The sequence below is a fragment of the Sinohyriopsis cumingii genome, chromosome 17 (genome assembly GCF_028554795.1).
Source record: "Sinohyriopsis cumingii isolate HCF-2022 chromosome 17, ASM2855479v2, whole genome shotgun sequence".
Classification (NCBI taxonomy): domain Eukaryota; kingdom Metazoa; phylum Mollusca; class Bivalvia; order Unionida; family Unionidae; genus Sinohyriopsis; species Sinohyriopsis cumingii.
In genome coordinates, this window is record NC_142977.1 from 83840879 (window position 1) to 83866890 (window position 26012).

A 26012-nucleotide genomic window follows, 5' to 3' on the forward strand; every position below is an offset into this window, starting at 1 on the left:
AATCGTTTAATTATCTATGCTATGTATCATAATTTCCATAACACAGAATGAGTAGAGGGTCTGTGGATAACTTGGATATAAGGAAACATACTCATGCTGTCACTGACATATGGTTACAAATTCTACCAAATTCTTAAGTTAATTTGCTATACATTAGGGTTTTGTATGCATCCAACTAAAAATATGTATTTTTTTTAAAATACCAATCTTATAAAAAGTTCACTATAACGATTCTGTTGTCAATTATATACATGTCTATCTGTAAAAGATCAGCCACAGCATTTAAATTTAGTAGCAGATTTTACACTTCAATTTTATGATGAGTTGAACAAAATTACAGCACTAGGTGAAATTTTCAATTATTCAATAAATTTCAAGAGTTCATTCTGACTTATGAACCCGAGTTTCAGATTCTACTAATAACAAACACTTCATATTCTTAAAGACATTTCTACATGACACTGCAATGGTAAATGACATTTCTACATGACATTGCTATGGTAAATAACACTTCTATATGACAATGCTATGGTAAATGACTTTTCTACATGACACTGCAATGGTAAATGACTTTTCTACATGACATTGTAATGGTAAATGACTTTTCTACATGACATTGTAATGGTAAATGACTTTTCTACATGATATTGCAATGGTAAATGACTTTTCTACATGACATTGCAATGGTGTATGACACTTCTATATGACAATGCTGTGGTAAATGACACTTCTATATGACAGTGCTGTGGTAAATGACTTTTCTACATGACATTGCAATGGTAAATGACTTTTCTACATGACATTGTAATGGTAAATGACTTGTCTACATGACATTGTAATGGTAAATGACTTTTCTTCATGATATTGCAATGGTAAATGATATTTCTACATGATACAACTAAAATCTGATCTACAACTTTTGTAATGTGAGGTTAAGATGTTAATGAATGAAAACTCCATTTCATCAATTACTTTAAATTCTTTTATTTTTGTGAGCATTAATTTTCAGGGTTTTGAGAAACATGATATATTTGGCAGTACTTTAATTTGTGGTTTGTAGATGGGGTTCTATTGTTTCCACCATAAGAAATTATTCAGTGGATAGTTTAAATTTGCAGTTTGAAACTTATAAGGTGAGTCAAAGTACAAATAACACTGACCCTGATCTACTGACACATAATACACTGGCAGACTAAGGTCAAAGTTGTTTGTTCTACTTACTACTCATAGCAAACTATACAGTCCCAGATCTGCTGGTGCATTATGCAGTCTGCAATTGGACTTGAGTATATACCGTACCCAACGAAAATGGTGAATTCATAGTAATATATGCAGATTACCCAGAAACAAATTATCCACACTTTTTAATCATCCAAACCAAACAAATATCTCTTGACCTACAATCTGCTTTTCCCATTGTCATATTTTATCCAAATAATTTCTCTGTCTCCCATGGAGTTCAAAATGGAAATCATAAAAAGAAAGAGCTTGATTCTGAGTTTAATGATTTTGTTTCAACCATACATAGAGGATATAGCATTTTAGTGAAAGTTCATTTCTGATTAGGTGATAGCAGAAAGTCAACCTCTGACTCAAGATTTAAAGTTTTATGATCTCCAGACCAGATAACTGGCATTTGCCTGTGTATGAACAAGAACACCTATCAAGAAGAGTCAAGTATCTTACCTGGAAAGAACACCTTTTTAACTCTCTGGAATGTTTAATGGCCAATTCTAAGGCTTCCTGTAATAATGATATAAAAAGAACTAGAAATAAGTTATTAGCATTAATGGTTTTAGTCTGTATAAACAAAAGAGCTGTATTTATAGGTTACTGCATTTGTATGGGAAAATATGAATTTTTCGAATGGAAATACTGCATGACCTTGGGAGTGCAGTATATCCATCTGTGAAAATGAGTTCATATTTTCCCATACAAATGCAGCAACCTTTTTATTACATGCTAATTTGTTTTATTCTACCTAATGCTTAATTATATTAACAAAATACACTACACGAAACAAAGTAACTGAATGTATGCCACAATCCAAACTAAATACACAAGCGCATATTCATCATTACACAACAACAACATTATTACTGCACATGTAACTCCGCCCAGATATATTGGAACTTACTCGCGCGATCAACATAACTTTCAAAAGAAAATGGCATTTCTAGTTAAAATTGAAATTTGGAGTCACATTGTGAATGAATGTGCATTGCAACAACTTTTCCATTTGATCTGGAATGAATAGATTTTGGTATTTTTATTTGATTCTACGAAATTTTGTGATAATGGACTGGATTTATATGTGACAATTCCACATATCAAAAAGACGCTATGGAATTTAATGTTTATTTCATTTTGAGAGCAGTAAGGAGGATGTAATTGCATTTATCATCGAAATTACAATACAATTTCAAAATGTGTAATCAAGATTGAGAACCTATGACATGGCTCATGTAATTCAGATTTGCAGAACTAAGAAAGTACATTTTGAGGAAATTCAGGATATAAAACTTAAGGATATTTTTTTGCCATTCTTATCACCAGCTAAAGAAGACAGGATGTGACTTGTTACTTGTATGTTATCTGTAAGGATCCTTTCTTGCATCTGTTGTATACTGTAGCTAGCCTAAATCTGAAACACTGTTATCAACGCGGAATGTGCCAAAGCAGCTGGTATGTGGCAGTCCACAAAACATCTGTTTTAGTACATTCAAAAATAAATTTAAACAACCACAATGTAAAGCGCCTCTTATGCAAGAGTACATGATATGTTTACAAATCAAAAGTGCTGGAGTCTGCATCCATTGTTTGTTTACAAAAGAAAGTAGTTCCTTTATGCACGTGAATGTAATATGTGTATTTGCATGTGAGTTCAGTATCGGGTAACATTGTAAAGTTAATGGAGAAAAAAATGAGCATATAATAATAAATTATATTTAATATGAATCATTACCGACAGTAAGGAATCACTGCCGACAGTAAGGAATCACTGCCAACAGTTAGGAATCACTGCCAACAGTAAGGAATCACTGCTGACAGTAAGGAATCACTGCTGACAGTAAGGAATTACTGCTGACAGTAAGGAATCACTGCTGACAGTAAGTAATCACTGCCAACAGTAAGGAATCACTGCTGACAGAAAGGAATTCCTGCCAACAGTAAGGAATCACTGCCAACAGTAAGGAATCACTGCTAAAAGTAAGGGAATCACTGCCAACAGTAGGGAATCACTGCCAACAGTAAGGAATTGCTGCTGACAGTAAGGAATCACTGCCAACAGTAAGGAATCACTGCCAACAATAGGGAATCACTGCCAACAGTAAGGAATTGCTGCTGACAGTAAGGAATCACTGCCAACAGTAAGGAATCACTGCAGACAGTAAGGAATCACTGCTGACAGTAAGGAATTACTGCTGACAGTATGGAATCACTGCCGACAGTAAGGAATCACTGCCAACAGTAAGGAATCACTGCTGACAGTAAGGAATTACTGCTGACAGTATGGAATCACTGCCGACAGTAAGGACTCACTGCCAACAGTAAATAATCACTGCTAACAGCAAGGAATTCCTGCTGACAGTATGGAATCGCTGTCTTTAGAAAGGAATCCCTTTTGACATTAAGGGGTGTTTGAATAAAATTACAGACAAATCACAAGTAGCAGTATTTTTATAGTAATATGAGTGTAAAGAAAATCATAATCTGAACATAAAATAGCAACTCTTCAAATCTGTATCCAACAAAGCATTTAACTCTACTCATTCAAAATGAACATGCTTACGTCAGTCCTCTCTACCATCATGTGCCATTCTAAAGACCCTAATGCTATTTGTTCAGTACTGATGCTGTATGTTTTCTGTTTTGAATTTCTGTACAATGTTTCTACATCAAGGATTATCCTCATTGATCCTCTTTCATTTCATGATCTGTATCAGATTTTCTCATGAATCAAAGTACTAAGCTGATATCTTATTTATTGGTCAATATTCCTTGCTTTTATGACATAAGCACTTACATAAGCTTTCACAAATAAGTTGCAATCTGACATTTTAAGTGATCTAGATACACTGGTGTTTAAGTTAACATTTGCCCACACACAAGTTTATTTGACCTGGCCATCAGACTCTGATAAAAATGATGTAATAGTGTAATGTGAGGGAAGGATATGCATGATCTGTAGCATATCATGGTACACAAACTCATAAAAATGATAACTGATGATATCAAACCCTTATTTCAGACCCTTCCTCCTGCCTGACACTCATCGATAGCATATGCATCATTTTCTACTAAGTTTAATATGAGTAAACTTTTAGTGAGTATTAGCTCACTTGCTCAATTTTTAAAATGCTTTCCTCACTAATATTCTGTGATTTGAAGTAATAATAATAATAATAATGATAATAATAATGAGGACTTTGTATAGCGCCTAATCTTTAGAAGCTCTAAGCGCTATACAACATTAGACAACACATATAAGATAAAAAACATATAATAATATTATTACAAAAACAAACACCATGAAATTAGAAAAACATTAATAAAAAAAACATGCTGAGAATATTTCAGGTAGGAAACATTATTAGGTCTTTAAGTTTGTTCTTGCAGTCGAAACAAGGGTCCTAAGAGGACCTCAGACCACTAAGTTGTCCAATTAATCTTGGTTAGTAATTGTTTAAGTCAGATTTGTTGAAATTCTGTTTGTTAAATCTGGAGGAAAACATCATTTAAATGTTTTTATAACTTTAGTAATATTTTTTCATATTTTATACTGAATCAAAATCTTTTGTAAAACCTTGACAGGCCTTGATTGAATAATGCTTTCTGTTTAAATCTGGTTGAATGCTGTTCACTTATTGAGAAATCATTTAAGAAGTGTTCATTTTAAGTATTAACAATCATATCCGATTCCAGATTAGCAACATCTGTACAAAATTTAGAGGCCTAGATACAAATATGATTTCTACTAGACTTAGGCTGGTTCTTTTCAATGGATTTTGAGACAATTATTGCTCACTATTTTTCTTTTTTCTACAAAATGGTTGCCACATTTGATGATGGCTGAGAAGCTGAATATTGCAAATGTGTATGGTAGACACACTAATGAAGACAGCCAAGGCACAGTGTACAAAATGTGGATGGTAGACACACTAATGAAGACAGACAAGGCACAATGTACAAATGTGGCTGGTAGACACACTAATGAAGACAGACAAGGCACAATGTACATATATGGATGGTAGAACACTAATGAAGACAGACAAGGCACAATGTACAAATGCTCAATGGCCAAACAATAATAATTTTTTTCAGAGAATAAACCACAACTTATTTCACAGGATTAAAGAGAAACATATACATGAAAATAAATATACATAAAAATAAACATATACATGAAAATAAATATACATAAAAATATACATATACATGAAAATAAATATACATAAAAATATACATATACATGAAAATAAATATACATAAAAATAAACATATACATGAAAATAAATATACATAAAAATATACATATACATGAAAATAAATATACATAAAAATATACATATACATGAAAATAAAAATAAATAAAAATATACATATACATGAAAATAAAAATAAATAAAAATATACATATACATGAAAATAAATATACATAGAAATATACATATACATGAAAATAAATATACATAAAAATATACATATACATGAAAATAAATATACATAAAATATACATACACTTGAAAATAAAAATAAATAAAAATATACATATACATGAAAATAAAAATAAATAAAAATATACATATACATGAAAATAAAAATAAATAAAAATATACATATACATGAAAATAAAAATAAATAAAAATATACATATACATGAAAATAAATATACATAAAAATATACATATACATGAAAATAAATGTACATAAAAATATACATATACATGAAAATAAATATACATAAAAATATACATATATATGAAAATAAAAATAAATAAAAATATACATATACATGAAAATAAAATAAATAAAAATATACATATACATGAAAATAAATATACATAAAAATACACATATACATGAAAATAAATATACATAAAAATATACATATACATGAAAATAAATATACATAAAAATATACATATACATGAAAATAAATATACATAAAAATATACATACACTTGAAAATAAATATAAACATAAAAATAAACATACACTTGAAAATAAATACAAACTTGAAAATACACATATACACAAAAATAAACATACAGGTGAAAACAGGCACATCAAGGCTTTCTGGTGATTTCTACCAAAAAAGAAGCCTTTGTGTAAAATTTGCTTTCCAATTTTCTTACTCAGTAATTAAGACAAATATTTATCTGTTGTCCAAATTTTACCTTAAGTTTTCTGTTTTTATTATCTTTCTTGTATTAAACTGACCTCAAACCTCTCATGCTCTACTAGCCACTCAATATGGTCATCCTGGTCACGCTGTCTGGCCACCACAACATCTTTTGGACTTATGATGTAGAACAGGTTTTCCAGCTGAATACTCTCTGAAAATATTTAATGTTATGTTTGCATCATAGATTGGTATGCTGAAGTATCATATATATATATATATATATATATATATATATATATATATATATATATATATATATATATATATACAGTGGAACCCCGCTATAACGCGATGATCGGGGTCCATAAAATCGGATCGCGTTAAAAGCGGGGTCGCGTTAATGCGGGGTTTTACAATATTTAACTTTTTTTCCGAGAACATATACGTGTATACATGTACAATGATCAAAAGTCGGCTTATCATCAGATGAATATTAACTGGAATGCATTAATTAAGATATATTCAAAATAATCGAAGGCTATTATATTTATAGGTTATTACTGTGCATTAAAAACATTTACTAATTTTTATTTGTTTGAACGATAATACAGATTGACCGATAATACCAGACTATCGCTATATCATGAAAAGTGTATCAACACCGTATGCTACCGTGCCGTCGTGGCATGCAGTTCATCCATAATGGATGTAATTTCATTGAAAATCGTACAGATTTAAAATATTCAATAATTTTGTAATAGTCTGAATTCGTCGTGTAAAATATAGGATGAACAAAATATTGGAACCATTTACTTGCCGTCTGATATCGTACGGTCATTGCATGCAGCTATTCCCGGGTCTACATACGGTGTCCGTACAAATTTTATACCGCTAAAATTTTATCATATGCGACAACTGCAAGAATAATTAACAATCAACGCATGATTTCAGCGTGCAAATAACTTTTATTTCAGATTTTGTGAACATCAAAAGAAACATGTGAAAACTGCTAAATTAATACTTCTTTTAAGTTGAGTAATGCCAATGATGTGTCGACGGATGCGTTATTATCTGCTACCATTCCCTTTATCATTTCACGGCGATAATTTTGTTTAAATACGGAAATTATGCCTTGGTCAAGTGGCTGGATTTCTGACGTAGTGTTTTTCGGGAGGTACGAAACTTTGATCTTGCCATCACTGCTGACAAGATTTTCCGCTGGGGGGTGGGCAGGGCAATTATCCAGCAGGAGGAGAGCTTTTTCCTCCAGTACAAAGCTGAATCTAGGACATTGTCATTAGCTAACTTAACCCTTTTACGCTGTAAACCAGTTTCCTCTTCAAGAATGTTGGGTAGACTACGGAGCTTTCCTTCATCTGTTTTCCACCCTCGCAAAGTGGACTCGCTGATTCCTAGATCTCTGGCAAGCTGAGTTTGTTGTTTGCCCTTCTTTAGTTGATCTAGGGCATACAGTTTCTCTTTAGCAGAAAACGACTTGCGTTTTTGAACTTGCTTTTCCATAACAGTAAAATATTTTTTTATATAAGCAAACAACGTACACAGATAAACCTCAATAACTAAGTAATGAAGGCCTGCAATGGTTACGAATCACTTTTTATATAAAACAAAATTAAGCTGAACGGATGTACAATTTCATACCCTTTTAATTTACAGATAATAAAGTGGATATTATTTACTTTCAACTGTTTGTTGTTTGATCACACCGCCAAGCACAGCATACAAATTGGCGGCTTTTGTCCTTTTTTATGTTTATTAAATTGTGCGACTCTTGTATCAACCACAACTTTGTCTGCTGCTTGGCTGTGATTGCAGTTAAATAAGCCCATGTCGGCTATTGTTTGAGCAACGACTGTATACAGAATTCATGGAAGACAATCACAAAGACGATTTACTGGCTTTACTCATGGATCCGTAATAAGTAACACTTCCGATAATGTTTACTTCGGCTTAACAATTCAAAAACCTAATGAAACCAGTTTTCTCTTCTAGAGTAGAATACGGAGCTTCACCACAACCTGTTCAAATTGATAAATTTCAGAAGCCAAGCGTTGTACACACTATTTCTCGTACGTTATATATATCGTATTATTTTAGAATTCATACACGATCACTTCTCCAAAATCACTTAAAGAACCAGGATAAATTGTTAAGTTCCGATCGTTTATTATTAAAAGTCATACGCGAATTCTTCCACCAAATTATAATAAACGTTTTACACACTATTTCTCGTACGTTAAACAAATATTTTCACGGTCCGATAAAAATACACGTAAATGAATTTCAAATATCAGGAACCATGCCACGATCATATTATTTTAAAAGTCACAACTAATCTCATGCCCAAAATGAAGTTAATTTTTTGTTTTGTTTTTTTTTTACTTTTCTCCAAATTTTTTTTCTCCATGTGTGAATGAATATACGAAATTTCGGGAGCCATGCTACGACCGCATTATATCCGAATTCGCGTTATGGCGGGGCGCGTTATAGCGGGGTTCCACTGTATATATATATATATATATATATATATATATATATATATATATTGTAATAAAGTTGGAGTATGCGCATTTGGTTATAACATTCCATTTTGAGGAATTCTCAGATTTGTGTGATTACTTGTGTGATTACTGGAATTCGGCGCAATCGAAATATCCTTAGCCTCAAATAATTAGCCAATTACTAGAAGCAAATGTCACAGAGTGAAGTGTTAGTGAGTTTCCATGATGCCATGGTTCACTAATAGTGAATTAAGGCCAAAACCGAATGTCCCTGGAGTAAGATAGTCCATATTAAAATCTAGTGGTGTACATTGGTGGTGTGACTGCAGTGGCAGTATTTATGGTAGGAAACCGGTAAATTACACAAAGGAATAAATAAGAAGGGACTTGACATATACCATTTATGTCTCTATGGTGGCAAATGTGGTGCAGTTATACTGGTGAAATGTGCCTGGCGAGCATAATTGACTGGCCTAAGGTGGCAGAGTTGAAATACTTCCAAGTGTTAGGGGATACTCGTATAGTTTCTACGGCGTGAACAGTTGACGGTACAGAAACCTGATGAAGAGAAACCATGCAGATGTGAGGTTGATAGATATTTAGCAGGTTGTTTTATCTGTGGTCTTGCATTAATTAGAGTAAAGTTTATGTATAATATGGACACATTGTATAGAAATCTTTGGAAATTTGGGGTAAACTTATGACTTCTAGCGGTGATCACGCCAGGGTTTGACAACTGCTCGGTCAAGAAAAGACCCGTGGCTTGTAACAAAAAAAATTCTGGTTTGCAGCAGTGCGATGTTTGAATAGTTCTGTCATAGTGTTGAAAGTGATCTGGTTTTATTATGTTTAGCACAGACTATTCGTTCACAATAAAGAAAGAAAGACATGTCCTATAAAAGATATAAATAAATAAACAAATAATAAATAAATTAATATTATTGACAGAGTGCCTTTACAATTTTCAGTTAGGTTTTGCGACAATTAGTCTGCACTATTTATTTGTTCTAAGATATATATTTAATTTGAGTGCTTATATTCAGTCAAGACTGAATATTTTATCTCAGATGTAAAATACACTGATGATATGGAGAAGAAAGTGAAATTGGTGAGAGGGCGCACAGGTGCAAAAAGGTCGGAGTGAGAAGCATCATGTTACAAGGTGGACATGTGCAAATAAGAATTGGGCAAAATAACTAACTTTTCCCCAGATAACTAAGCTGGATTGATGTAACAATCAGAATTATTGGCCCTGAAGCCATGCTAGATTGATGAGTTTGGCTGCATTATTTTTTTTATGAACTGAGATGAACCGCTAATAAAGAATGTGTGTTTGACAACACCCCCCCCACTATACTGTGTTAAGTTCATAAGATTTATACTGAATTTATTGAAATTCCATAACAGGTTTGTCAATAAGAAAAATAATAACAATAACAACAATAATAACAACAACAACAACAAATACCTCTACATCTGTTTTAAATAGTGATTGGTAGTTGGCAAGTTTCTTACAAAGTACATCGCGACAGGCTAATAGGGAAAAATGAAGGGGAATTATTATAAATTACTATAACGGCTACAGATAGAGGTTACACCTACCTCTTTAACTGATACACCTTTACCACAGTCTGTTCATTGGCGACTATTAATGTGAGGCAGAGAACACTTGTGGACATAGACAGTAGCGCCCAATCCTTGTGACCTCGACTCCATGTGAGGCCAATAAATTTGATGGATATGCACATGCATTTGGTGGCAGGTCTGATAATCTGAGGTTCAAAACTATAAAGGAGGGTATGAAGGGGAACGTGAGGTTTGACAGTTACAATCTAACCACGTATCCAGTATCCAAGAGAACGATTAGCTTGCCACTGATAGTCTGCTCGAGACTATAGATACCCTCATTACAGAGAACTTCAAAAAATTAGGCACAACCATGGACCATTTGTTAAGAGAAAGATCGGTCAGGAGCCGCAGTGAGATAAACAATGGAAAAGAGATGCCAGGCTCACATGTGACCAAGGGAGGTGACACTGGAAAAACAGAGTTTAGTTCTTCTCTATCTCTAACTCGAAATAAGGCAACAGTTAAAGCAGATACTTACAATGGTTCTCAACCTTTTCTCGACTATATGAAACATTTCGAACACTGAGCAATGAATAATGATTGGAGTGAAACTGAAAAGGGATTGCGCTTAGCTGCGTGTTTAAGGAAAGATGCTCTCCAAGTCTTAACAGTTCTCCAAGTCTTAACAGTTCTCCAAGTCTTAACAGTTCTCAGCCTGGTCAAGATGAATCTGAGAATTTGAAAGCTTCCTTGGAAACTCGCTTTGTGCCTCGTAACCAAGATGAGTACTACAAGGCACAGCTCTGAAGCTGTTTCAGGAGAAGGCTGGAAACACTCCCTGAATTAGAACAAATGATACAAAGACTGGTTTCTTTGGCATATCCCAGTTGCCCACCTGATATTCGCAATAGGCGTGCAAAAGATCATTTCTTAGGGGCAGTACAAGATGAAAACTTGAAGCTCGAAATTTGGCATCATTGACCTAGCAGTTTTCAAGAAGCCATCAGAGTAGGGGTCCAATGGGAGGCTTTCCTGCATGGTGGTGTAAGGCAGAAGCCAGTAAGTTCTGCAAGTAGAGATTATGAAGAGTCTGCAGACAAGTGCAAGGAGAGTACGTATAAAACTGTAATCGAATAGCTTGAAGCAAAGGTAGAAAAAATAGTGGAACAAAGTAAGAAGTTTAATGAAGAACAGCAGGAAACATTAGATCATTGGCACCAGTCGGAATGAAAGCAACGTGAGTCGAGGCGATCAGGGGTCCAGTGTTTGAATTATAATAGTTGGGGTCATTACCAAAGCGAATGTACCAAGCCTTTAAACAAATACAATGAACAGTGGAGAAAAAGAGACCAACAAAAGAGGGACTCTAAAAAGATAAGAAGTACAGAAAATTCCAAGCCTGTACATTATCTAAATGAAGAACTGGGACTGTACACGCAACGTCTTGTTCATGGGGTGGAGCTCGCTTTGCTAGCAGACACAGGTGATGCTGTTTCTGTTATCAGCAAGAGGCGGTATGAAGCTGTATGTCATCGAAAGCCAAAACTCAGCACTGTGGATAGCCAACTAATCAGTGCCTCCATTAACAAAATTGAAACTTATGGTCAGGCTGAATTTTTTATTGCTTGGAAAGGCACCAGAAGGCAACATGTTTTCATCGTTGCTGACATTAGGCCCGATGGAATACTTGGTTAGATTTTTTCTGTCTGCATAAGTATGACATTAGCATAACACAGTGTACACTGCAAATGCAGGGACTAAAGCTCCTGTGCTACTTTGCTTGGTCTTTGGGCTGTCATCGTATCACCCTGGCTGAAAACATCATTGTCCCGGCAGAGAGGGAAATTATCACACGAGGTTGGATGGCGAATGTTGGTTCTGGGAAGCTAGCTACTGAGTCAGTGCTGGAGTCTATCATCATTTAGACATGAAACAAAAATTGTCGCATGGGCCGTCATTAAGACGATAGATGGAACAGTGCCAATACGGTTGCTAAACCCGACTAAAGAGGCAGTAAACTTGCAGGCTGGTATTTGTTGTGCTGAAGCCAGTGCAGCCCTATAAACATAAAATGTTGATTGTTCCAGACAGGATTCGAACAGCAGTCTACCTTTATATTTGTCTGAATTATTTGAGAAATCATGCATCCATCTGACTCCTCATCAAGCAGCTGCCCTAAGCTGACAGTTAAGTGAATTTTGCACAGTGTTTGCTAAAGATGATGATGACTTGGGCAGAACAAACTTGATCATGCACACTGTCAAGACAGGGAATGCTGTGCCAATTCGAGTCCCACCTAGAAGATTACCATTCCAGCTCCGACAGGAGATTGATATACAAATGAATGACATGCTGAAAAAAGGTTACAGAACTGTCAGTAAGACCCTGGGCTGCCCCATGTAGTATTGATGGCTAATAAATATGGGAGGATGAGGTTTTGCATGGTCTATAGGGTGCTAAATGCAGTTACAGAGAAGGATGCATACCCTCTTCCTAGAATCAATGATAGTCTTGATTCACTGTCTGGCATGAGCTGGTTCTCGACATTAGATTTGATGTTGGGGTACTGGCAAGTAGAGCAGGCTGACCAGCCTAAGACAGCATTTGCAATGAGAAGGGGTCACTATCGATTTAAAGTCATGTCGTTCAGTTTATGCAACGTGCCAGGGACCTTTCAGTGACTAATGTAAGCTGTCCTAGCTGGGTTGCAATATGAAGTTTGTCTGATTTATCTCGACAACATGATACTTTTTGGAAGTACGTTTGAGCAGTTGCTTGAAAGACAAGCACAGGTTTTTACCTGTCTTCTAGGGGCTGGCCTAAAGCTGAAACCCAGCAAATGTACACTCTGTGCACAAGAGGTTCATTATTTTGGTCATACTATTTCAGCTGCTGTTTTGAAATGGCCCACTCCAAAATCAGTTACTGCAGTGCAGAGGTTCCTTGGGTTTTGCAGTTATTATAGGCATTACTAAGGACACTTTGCTGAAATTGCAGCTCCATTACACCGGCTAATGAGAAAGAATGATGTTTTCCGCTGTTGGTAGAAATTTCAAGGTATGTACTGACCACAGTAGCCTGCAACGGCTCATGAGCTTAAAAGACCCCAAGGGACAGTTGGCCCGTTGGCTGGAGCAGTTGTCAGAATATGATTTTGTGATAGAACATTGCCCTGGAACTTGACATGCTGATGGTCTGAGTCGCTTACCATGCAACGGTTGCAAATACTGTAGCAAACATACTGTGGGGTTCTCTGCTATACGGCTAGACAGTGGGATACATTTTGGAGAGATACAGAGACAAGATGCTACTTTATCACGAGTTATTAGTTGGGTTGAGGCGCAACAATGCCCTGCTTGGGAAGAAGTATCTGGGAATGGTGCAGACATTAAAGCGCTATGGGGGCATACAATTATTAGAGATATCAGACGAGATGCTTGTGCGAGTACTAAAGCAATGCATGATGGACCTGCCGGGGGACATTTAGGTGTCGACAAAACCCTCAGTAAAGTGCGCCAACATTACTTTGGCCTGGTATGAGGGATGATATTCAGCACTACTGTGTGATGTGCTCCGTTTGTGCTCAGCACAAAAGTCCCAAGCAGAAGCGCCGAGCGAAACTTCAGGGAATAACGGCTGGAGAAGCAGGAGAGCTAGTAGCCCTGGATATTTTGGGACCTCTTACGAAAATGGAGGAAGGAAATGCATACATCCTTGTAATTGGAGCTCACTTCACTAAGTGGATTGAGGCGGTGCCTCTGCCTAATATTGAGGCCACCATGGTTGCATGAGAGTTGCTGGATAATTTTATTTGTAGATTTGGCATGCCTCATGTACTGTTGTCTGACCAAGGCTGTCAGTTTGAATGGGCCGTATTCAAAGAGTTCTGTGTAATATTAGGGATTAAAAAGACGCGAACGTCTCCCTACCATCCATAATGTAATGGGATGGTGGAACGATAGAACAGAACTTTATGCCAGATGCTAGCAGCATATGTGGACAACAAACCAGAAAACTGGGAAAAACACCTTTCTCTTATGAGCATGGCCTATTGTGCATCTGAGCACACTTTTTCCGGATTCACCCCAAACAAGCTGATGCTGGGTCAAGAAGTGATTCTCCCTATGGATCTTCTAGTTGACAAAACACCAGACCAGGCCCAAAAGAATCTGCCTCGATTTGCGTCAGATTATAGAAAAGCGATGTGGAAGGCCAATGAGGAAGCACGAGAAAAAATAGGCATTGCTATTCGGCATCAGAAAGTTGCTTATGACCTCAAAGTTCATGTTCATTCTTTCAGTGATGATGACCTGGTGTGGTTGCACCATACTCTAAGAAAGAAAGGGAAATCACCTAAACTACAGGTCAAATAGACTGGACCATGGCAGATTGTTACAAAAGTAATGGATGTTACATACCTGATCGCAAGGAGCAATCATAAGGCGACTCAGATTGTTCACTTCAATAGACTAAAACCGTGCTTGGTGCGACCTGAGAGTGTACATAAACACACTGATAGCCATGAAGAAATACACGATAGCGGTGATGAAACCGAGAGGGAAAAAGAAGTATCGCCACATCTAATTATGGCTCAAAGGACCAATTTAATGGAACGAAGAAGGGCGCAGTGAAGAAATGCCACTGTGTTCAATTAAATTATAGACATTATTTGAACCTGAGTTCAGTTATTTCATGTTCTTATAACAATGACTGGTGAAAGAAAACAAAATTGTAAGGGTGGGTAATAATCATTTCCGCGTGATTATTAATTGGTTGGGTATAGGACAAATAGTCAAATAGGTTGAGATACAAAGCCATGCAGTTAGAATCACTTTTAATCAGTGCCTGTTAGCTGTGTAAATAGTGTGATTATAGTGAATTATGTGATGACATGTCTATTTTTTTTATATTCTTATAAATAAATTGTTTTTAATTAATCATGTGCAGTGTAAAAGCAGAACAGTTTTAGAAGTTGTTTGCTGCTTGGGACCAGAGTTTCATAAATTAGATATATTTGTTTGGGTTGTGCTGTAAGGAAAGGTGATGGTGTTATGTATGATTGTTTGGAGGTTGGTGGACTGTTTTTTTCTGTCCCTGTAGAGTTAGTACTCGTGGTGAACAGTGATTGAGGCAGTGTCATTTATAGCAATGGTTTATGGATGACAATGTGTATCATTCCAGTTGGGCATTGAAGTCATGGTTGACTTGTTTATGAGGTTCATAAGAGAAGTGTTACTCTCTGAAGAATGCATTGTCTAACCGTGTTGTACACAGGAAGGGTCTGTGTTATCTTGTCATTGACCTGCTAGAGACTTGCCAGTTGGAAATTACTTTGTCCAGTGTATTTAAAAAATTGTTTGCTACCATCTTGACAATCATAAATGGTCCAGTGTGGTTTCCATCATGCATAGTTCGAATTGTTTGCTTGGATGGAATAGTGTCCATTTGGAAAGTTGTGAAGGACAATTCAATGCACATGTTAATTAGTTAGCAGCCAGAAGTAATGGTATTGCACACCACAGTATATTGAATCGTTGATGTGATGGTGTTCCAAACTTTTGCTCTTGGGAGTAGGTTCTCTTATGGCTATGTTTAGTCACTGTTGCATTGGTCCATTAGTAGTGAGTTAGTTTTAAGAAGATAGGATCGTCTGACACAGACTGAGTTGAAAAATATATTGTGTACAGGTGTACTAAGGTCTATTGGGAGACATGTATCCTGGTGGAAATGCAAACTCCAGACCTGACTTTTTCAGGTTAACAGGAATGGTCCTGTGTTACATTTGTTGTTAGTGACCTATGTGTACAGAAGTCTTTCCTGCAGCGAATTCCGACAATTGTTATGAGAGTTTGAACTTGAATAACTTGTTGGAACATTTTCATGTTGGATTCAGCTTGGTTAATTTGTGTTTATTGTTGACATTTAGGTTACTTATATGTAAGCAGTGATTCAAAAAGAAAGAAAAAAGTTTAGTTGTGGATGTTGAGTGACGGTCTATTGGGGTAAATTTATGACTTTTAGCAGGAATCATGCCAGGGTTTGACAGTCAAGTAAAGACCTCTGGCTTGTAACAATATATATATATATATATATATATATATATATATATATATATATATATATATATATATATATATGCCCACTTCAACTGCACACAACATAGACCAGATCTGCCATTGTGTATCAGCAAATCAGGATCAATGTTTAATGGATTTAATGCTTGTTTAATGGATTACTCCAAATATATTGAATAGACCCAGATCTGCTGGTGCATCATACTACCTGCTTTTTCTTCTTTACTTAACCTGGACAGAATGATATTTATTGCTCAAGACAATTTTAGTTTTTAAATAATGTTAATTTTTTTCCAATTAAACCTAATGAAAAATTAAGAGAAAAAGGATTAATACATTTAAATTCTTGGTATTTTTATTATCATCTGCTTCAATTAATTAATCACGGAATCTGGAAATGTTTTATTATTAACAAATAAATTCTTATGGAACTAGTATGTCTATTGAACAACAGTTAAAGTACACATGAATACAGTAAAAATATCCATCTTCATCTATAACAGTATCATATGGAATTGGGAAAGAAGAAATGGACCTAAGGATTCTGGGAAGGGGCCTGGCATAGTCCTCTGGGTACAAAGAACTTTAAATTCTTGGTTTAATAAAGGATACAAACATTGATGTACATAATGCTTGTATGAATGGTGAGAAAATTCAGACTTTATTACCTCTTGTATTTCTTTATCATTATCTTTGTCAAAATGGCAGCCTGATATGTAGAAAAATGCAATTTACCACAGAATGCTATTTCTCTCATTCCTATATATGTGTAATACAGTCTGCCCATGTAAGAAAGCATGTGAGGCATGCTTATCACAGATGACTAAACTCAACGACACTGTGGATGACATCATTATGTTAACAATGTCATCAACATCTTCACTGTTTCATGTAGTTTTATATGGACAAATATTTGTTGCCTCTGAACAGGGATCATTCTTCACAATAAATTCTTTGTTATGCTCATTTACACAAATTAAAATTATTTCAAAACTACTGTCTTCTAAAGTTATTCTACTACTCTTATAAAAGTCATATTTAATTACAAACAACAATGACCCTGATCTGCCATAGCATAATGTGCCAGCCAATCAAGGTCTGTGTTGTTTATTCTACTTATTATCCCTCACAAACCACACAGACACAGCTCTACTGGTGCACTATGTGATGGCAGATCTGGGTCTATGCAGTTTTTAGTTGGGCTTGACTTGTAAGGAGGTGTGTACAGCATATTCTTTATTATTCCAATGATGCACCATTGTTTTGCAACACTGTTTCTTATTGAAAAATGAGAGAAAAATCATTCATCATATGCACTTGTGTGAGATTGGCAAATCCAACCTTCAAGATCAAAATGTATGCACAGGAAAACTGCAAATCCTTATTTCTGCCTACAAGTTCTAACCCTCAGACAGATTTCCCTATCCCACACTTATATAATGGATTCTATTATTTTCACCTGCAAACCATGACATGGTGTGCATTTCCTGAAGAAAAAAAATCATATTTACAAAAATTAAATCTCAAAACAAGATCTTAATGCAGATCACTGCAGGACAAGTAATACATGTATTTATATGACAGTATATGCTGATGTAAGCCAGACAAAGCAGCCTTCACTAATGTTGAAGAAGAAATGTTCCACTAAAATAACATGTAATTATACTGAATAAAAGAAAATGTTTAGTGGCTATATTATTTGTGGATGGAAAGAGACATGTTTCAATATGCTTAAGACAAATTCTGGTTGAGATAGATTAACCCTTAATCTTGCACCACCATCTTTGTACACCTCTACCACAATCTAACTAAAGCACCTTTAGAATTCACAATCCAGTTTTTTCATACAAGCCCATTTTAATGCCTGTGTACCACGCATAGATATATGTTGTGACACCCACAATAAACATTGGCTATTTTTATATAGTTTTTGTAGTACCACTTTCATGGAAAACTCCATCATAAATTACAGGCATGTAGGAAAATGACCATGATGTTACATTACATGGTATAGTTGTAATATGCTTTTTAAAGTAACTGGGTTGGCTTCTCCATTATCCAAAATTGGGGTTGCAGATTTTCTTGAGCTTGGATGATTAGAATTATGACTGAAGGTTGTAATAAGTCAGATCTGTGTTCCGATATTGATGTAAGCAACAATGATCTTTGATAATTTTTCAAATTCAGATGATTTAGTCATATAGAAAGCAAACTGACATATTTTAAGGTTGTGAAAAGTCGGCTCCAGTTGGCCACTGTCTTGACAGTGAATGAATTCAGTCAGAATTTTAAAACATATAAAAATAATTCTTTGGTGATTGGACAGTCATAAAGACCAGACTGTACTCTAATTTCTTTCTAAAGATAACAAATATTTACTAGAAAGGTAAAATGGTTAATAGTTATGCTGAACTTATGTATACAACACTGCTCAGAATTTTCCAGACAGGCCTATTTGCATTCAATCATTTATATGCATGTTCTATTTACAGCACACTGCACTATGTGGCTCTGGCACATCTACACTGACAGCCTACATCATCCAGCCCACCAAACAGTTTGCAATATTAACTGCCTCCTAAGATAAGCTTTGGTATTCAGCTAATTGTTATTAAGTGTATTTATTGACCTAATTGTTATTAAGTGTATTTAATTTGTTGTAGAAATGAAATAATGGGGGCTTTACACAACACACTGTGAGATGATCTCATTAATATAGTAGAAATGAATGGTCCATGATGCTTTACAAAAAATTCATGGTGTAGCTCCCCAGTGACGATTATTGCCCATCTGACCTACACAGTAACAGTTATCATGAGGTAAATGGTTTATGTGCATTCAACAGTACCAAAAAATTAGAGTTAAATTTTAAAAAAAAACAACACCTCAATATAATTAATCAACTATAAAACACTGGTCACTGTGACCTACTTTTGTTGGTGTTGATTTGTATGTCTGTTGATGAATAGACCATACATAGAGTTTGATTTCCTTACATATGCAGACATTTCAGTTAAATGGGGCTAATTGCATACACTCAACTTGGGGAGAAAAAAAAACAGCAATGCTGTAGGAAAAATTAATATCCATGTCTAATCTTTGGAGGCAAGAGCCCTCACTCTATAAAAAGCCTATCCTGCTCTCCATCTCCTGCTTATGAAAAGATTGAATGTAGACTATCGTCCATCATTCTCAATTTTTATCCTGTTAATGCTTCTATGTTATGGCCAAGCACTCTCAGTCTATATCCTACTCATGACCAAATACCCTCAACTTCTCAATTTTTATACTGCTAATGCTTCTATGTTATGGCCAAGCACTCTCAGTCTATATACTACTCATGGCCAAATACCCTTAACTTCTCAATTTGTAGTTTATAGTGATAATGCTTCTATGTTATGGCCAAGCACTCTCAGTCTAATATATATTAGACTGAGAGTGCTTGGCCATAACATAGAAGCATTAGCACTATAAACTACAAATTGAGAAGTAGAGGGTATTTGGCCATGAGTAGTATATAGACTGAGAGTATATACTACTCATGGACAAATACCCTCAACTTCTCAATTTTTATACTGTTAATGCTTCTATGTTATGGCCAAGCACTCTCAGTCTATATCCTACTCATGTCCAAATACCTTCAACTTCTCAATTTTTATACTGCTAATGCTTCTATGTTATGGCCAAGCACTCTCAGTCTATATCCTACTCATGACCAAATACCCTCAACTTCTCAATTTTTATACTGCTAATGCTTCTATGTTTTGGCCAAGCACTCTCAGTCTATATACTACTCATGACCAAATACCCTCAACTTCTCAATTTTTATACTACTTATGCTGCACTTTGTTTCTATGGAATGCAGAAAATTCAAAGTATTCAAAGCTATGCTTGACATGTGTGTCATATCTGGTATCTTGAAATCTTGAAAACTTTGATAACTATGCCCCATAAAGGAAACTTTTGGTGGACATAACAAAATAGTTATGGACAGACAAACTGGCAGAAGGGTAGATGTAGAAAAAGCTATATCCTAAATATCAAATACCATGGTGATAAAAAAAGAAATAAAATATTGGGAGGTAGAGAGTATAAGATATTTGATAATGTGCATTATGAGTATAGTGGACAAATCATTATTGCTGTTGTGCAAAATGAGAAATTTGTGTTCCTACCAAAACAGAGGCCTGATCCTGAAATACATAATTTGAACAAACAAAAAACATGTTAACAAGACTTTAAAAAAGGCAAAAGTTTATTAATGTTCTATGATCTAAAGAGGAGGTGTTTATTTTATTCGGACAAGGAAAAATTAAATTCACTAGATAATAAGTTAAAAATTTAGAGTCTATAAAAATTACACTTATTAATTTTATCCCAAGACCACTAGTCAGGGCAGGGAGCTAATTGTCTATCATGGCAGTATAATGGTTTGCCTGTCAGCGCAGGGTGCTAATTGTCTTTCATGGAAGTATGATGGTTTGCCTTTCAGGGCAGGGTGCTAATTGCCTATCATGGCAGTATAATGTTTTGCCTGTCAGGGCAGGGTGCTAATTGCCTGTCATGGCAGGATAATGGTTTGCCTGTCAGGGCAGGGTGCTAATTGCCTGTCATGGCAGGGTGCTAATTGCCTGTCATGGCAGGATAATGGTTTGCCTGTCAGGACAAGGTGCTAACTGTCTATCATGGCAGTATAACTGTTTGCCTGTCAGGGCAGGTTGCTAATTGCCTATCATGGCAGGATAATGGTTTGCCTTTCAGGGCAGGGTGCTAATTGCCTATCATGGCAGTATAATGGTTTGCCTGTCAGAGCAGGGTGCTAACTGTCTATCATGGCAGTAATACTGTTTGCCTGTGAGGGCAGGTTGCTAATTGCCTATCATGGCAGGATAATGGTTTGCCTGTCAGAGCAGGGTGCTAACAGCCTACCATGGCAGTATAATGGTTTGCCTGTCAGGGCAGGTTGCTAATTGCCTATCATGGCAGAATAATGGTTTGCCTGTCAGGGCAGGGAGCTAGTTGCCTATCATGGCAGTGTAATCATTTGCCTGTCATGACAGGGTTCTAGTTGCTTATCTTGGTATGGTACTGGTTTGCCTGCCAGGGAAGGGTGTTAGTTTGCCTGTCTGGGCAGGGTGCTAGTTGCCTGTCAGGGCAGAGTTCTGGTTTGCATATCAGGGCTGGATGCCATCATGGCAGGGTATTCATTGCCTGATAGGGAATTTAAACATGGTAATGTCTTTTCTAAGGGCTCTCTCGCTCTCTCTCGAGGACAGAATTAATTATACATTGATGCATTTAAGATCATTTTTGAGCTGAGAGTGACAAATAAAGATCAATGAATTCCTTGCAAGCTGTCTAAAATGTTACTGTATGTACTTGCCTATATGACATGCAGATACTGCAAACTGCACATACCTAGATCTTCTGCTGCATAATGCAGTTTGTTTTGACCAGTCAGCTGAACAAACCACACAGACCCAAATCTGGGTCTATGTTGTTTGCAGTCGATTTGTAAATAATACTTTACCATATGCCAAATATTAAACCTTTAGACCAGGGGTCTCAAACACACAGCCCACCAAGCCGTATCATGTGGCTCGCAAAATGATTGGCATCACAAGGTGTCATGAAAGATAACAAAGGTGGTATGGCTCTTGGGCCATCAAAAATGTCTCATGTGGCCCTCAGGGTGGTTTTAGTTTGAGACCCCTGCTCTAGACAGAGCAGCCCTTAAGAAGGGCATAGGACAGCCCTAATGAGAGCCAAGGACAAGGCATTATTTACAGGCACAAGAATTAAAAATCTCAAAATTCTCTGATAATACATTTCCCCCTCAGAAAATCCTTCAATTTTGATCATTTTGGACAAATTTGGAACTGTATTCAATCATTAATCTGGAGTCAAAATTCCTGAAATTCTAACGCCTGTACCTAGGATGAGCAGGCTGCAGTGCCCTCCCAAATGAGACAGGCAGAACACTGGTTAATGACACTACAAAATACCATATATACTCACTTACAAGTGAAGTCTAAATGCAAATAACATATCCTGATCTGCCATATCATAATACACTAGCAGATCAGGGTTTATGAAATCTGTTCTACTGATTACTCCTAATGAACCCAGATCTGCCACCACAATATGCAATTGTAGAGCTGGGTCTGTGCAGTTTTCAGTAAGTATATATGGTGCTATGATGAATTCATTTCTATTTTAGGGAGTAACAATTATATTGGATTTTGTGCTTGCTGCAATCAAACAATTTAAAACCCAAGTATAAAACAATTTTAGGTACAATGAAAATAGGACCCCTCCTGCCACATAGTTGTATCATCAATACTAATATCATTTTTTTGCAAAACTCACAGTACAGTGGATAATACTAACAATCTTCATTTTCTTTGCATGTCATCTGCATTTAATCTATCATCATTGTCATTTTTTATATATGGTCTCAGAAATGCATTCAGATTTTACATTTATGGCTTTCTTCCATCATTTCCTTTCACTTTGCTCATTTGGAACAAAATAGAAATGCATTTACCAATGTTGTGTCTTCCAGTTTTTAGAGTGTTAAAAGGATTAAACCATAACTTTCATATCTTGTTTAATTAATTGTCTGCTTTAATGAAATAGTGAATACACAAAATGCTAAAGTCAGCACTGAATTTATGACAGACTAAATTATAAAAAGTGTAAAATGATAACTGTGGAGTAGCTGTCAGCAAATTTTACTTCTTATTTCGTTTCAATAAACACTGAACATATACAACCACAACTAATGGTGTCATCACATTGTAAATATACAACCATCATTGATGGTATCATCACATTCTACAGATAAAACCACAAGTAATGGTATCCTAACACTGTAAATATACAACCCACCACTGATGGTGTCATCACATTGTACATATAAAACCAAAACTGATGGTGTTGTCACACTGTAAATACTCCACCAACACTGACATACAACTATCATTGATGGTGTCATCACACTGTACATATACAACCACCACTGATGGTGTCATCACAATGTACATATACAACTACCACTGATGGTGTCATCACAATGTACATATATAACCACCACTGATGGTGTCATCACAATGTACATATACAACTACCACTGATGGTATCATCACAATGTACATATATAACCACCACTGATGGTGTCATAACACTGTGCATATACAACTACCACTGATGGTGTCATCACAATGTACATATATAACTACCACTGATGGTGTCATCACAATGTACATATATAACCACCACTGATGGTGTCATCACAATGTACATACATAACTACCACTGATGGTGTCATCACAATGTACATATATAACCACCACTGATGGTGTTATAACACTGTGCATATACAACTACCACTGATGGTGTCATCACAATGTACATATATAACCACCACTGATGGTGTCATAACACTGTGCATATACAACTACCACTGATGGTGTCATCACAATGTACATATATAACCACCACTGATGGTGTCATAACATTATGCGTTTCATGACACCATAAAGTTAAAATAACACTTGGTATGTAGGATTGAGGTAATAATAACACTTGGTATGTAGGACTGAGGTAAGGTCTAGATTATGGGCAATCATTCAAGTTCAAATATATGAGATAAGCTTTCCAACTACAATCATCCTGTGCTTCGTGGCCACCAAGTGTTTAAATGTTTGGAAAACATAATGACCAAACAAACTTAGCCAGCAAAACTGCTTGAACTGTTTGAAAACTTAATCAGCAAAACCTCCTTTGACTCTTCACCTGGATGTGTTTTTGGACAGCTCAATTGACAAAGAAATCCATGACAATTTGATATCATGATATTGGAGATATCCTATGACCAATGTCCAGTTGCTCAAAGTATATGCCAGTTAAAGCCTTTCATCCACTGGACAGGTCTGGCAAATACAGAGATTTCAGGATCTCTGATATATATATATATATATATATATATATATATATATATATATATATATATATATATATATATATATATATATATATGGGCTGCAACACCAGAATATGTCCCAATGGGGATAACACTGACATTATGAGATCTTGTATCTAAGAAGAACAATCTTTACTGAATATAGTACAACCTATTTCATACAACTGTCATAAATATTTTGAGATCCAGAAGTCAGAATGCATAATGCAACAAGATTATAATGTTATAAATTCATCTAACTAACAGTCAGTTTTCTAGATGACATCTGATTATATTCTCCAAAGTGACATTTTCTCACATTTCTGCCCATATATGTATGAGAGAAATCAGTGGCTATTTTCTCTGAAATAGATCAAACTAAACTTACCAAGGTGATAATCATTACAGTGATATTCCTGATAGCCACGGATAGATAATGCATCATTTGATATTTCTTCATATTCACTGTGTTGTGGAAAAATGGTCCGCAAGTGAGGCCTATTTGCCAAATGTTGCTGGCCCTGTAAAGAATCATAATTTACTACCTGTAACTGATATAGCATTATGACTTTCCCTAATGGATTGGATTTCATAATTTTGAAACAGAATCTGTATAGTACGATACCATCACTCTATTTAGTAACTGTGATGAGGATTGTTGCTTCCCCTGTTATAAATGAAAAATAATCACATGATACCATGTTTTTTGTTTACATTTCACCTTAATTACACTATTTAACAAGAGATTTATCAAGTCTGATACAAGAGCTATTCCACATCATTTATAGACATAACAAACATAACATGTTCAGCATCAAGAAATAAAATTGCAAATGGAACATGTTCAACATCATGCAATAATACTGCAAATGGAACATGATCAACATCAGGTAATAATACTGCAAATGAAACATGTTCAACATCAGGTAATAATACTGCAAATGAAACATGTTCAACATCATGCAATAATACTGCAAATGGAACATGATCAACATCAGGTAATAATACTGCAAATGAAACGTGATCAACATCAGGTAATAATACTGCAAATGGAACATGTTCAACATCATGCAATAATATTGCAAATGGAACATGTTCAACATCAAGTAATAATACTGCAAAATGGTTATTGTTATTGTAGGGTTCAACACCATTTTTTCAGCACACAATAGGCTATACATGGCGGCCAGTATTAATGGTGGAGGAAGAACCCGGGAAATCCCCGGAAAGAACCACCGACCCTCAAGAAACTACTGGCAAGCTTTCTCACATACCTACATTGGCCGAATCCGAGATTTGAACCTACGCAGACAGAGGTGAGATAGCAGTGATCCGTAACGGAGAGCACTTTAGACCACTCGGCCACTCAGGGCCCCCTACTGCAAATGGATCATGTTCAACATCATGCAATAATATTGCAAATGGAACATGTTCAACATCATGCAATAACATCACAAATGTGACATTTATAGAAAAACAATTTCTTTGGTTTTCCTCACTGGTTATACTGGTTATTTAAACAATACCTTGTACAGCAT

The 26012-nt window shown here is 35.6% G+C and overlaps 1 protein-coding gene across 4 annotated transcripts in view; it reads right to left on the bottom strand.

The window, feature by feature from the left end:
• The window catches only part of LOC149779341 (vacuolar protein sorting-associated protein 41 homolog), a 248459-nt gene that overhangs the window by 129337 nt on the left and 93110 nt on the right, over positions 1–26012 (bottom strand). For 3 of the 4 annotated variants that reach the window (XM_089939957.1, XM_089939960.1, XM_089939959.1), the window contains 4 exons: positions 24863–24995; positions 20687–20704; positions 6445–6560; positions 1687–1743 (listed from right to left, as the gene is read on the bottom strand). In XM_089939957.1, the coding sequence (XP_089796083.1) occupies positions 1687–1743; positions 6445–6560; positions 20687–20704; positions 24863–24995 (324 nt within the window). The remainder of the gene's footprint in view (positions 1–1686; positions 1744–6444; positions 6561–20686; positions 20705–24862; positions 24996–26012) is intronic. The other variant, XM_089939958.1, reaches the window with a different exon arrangement.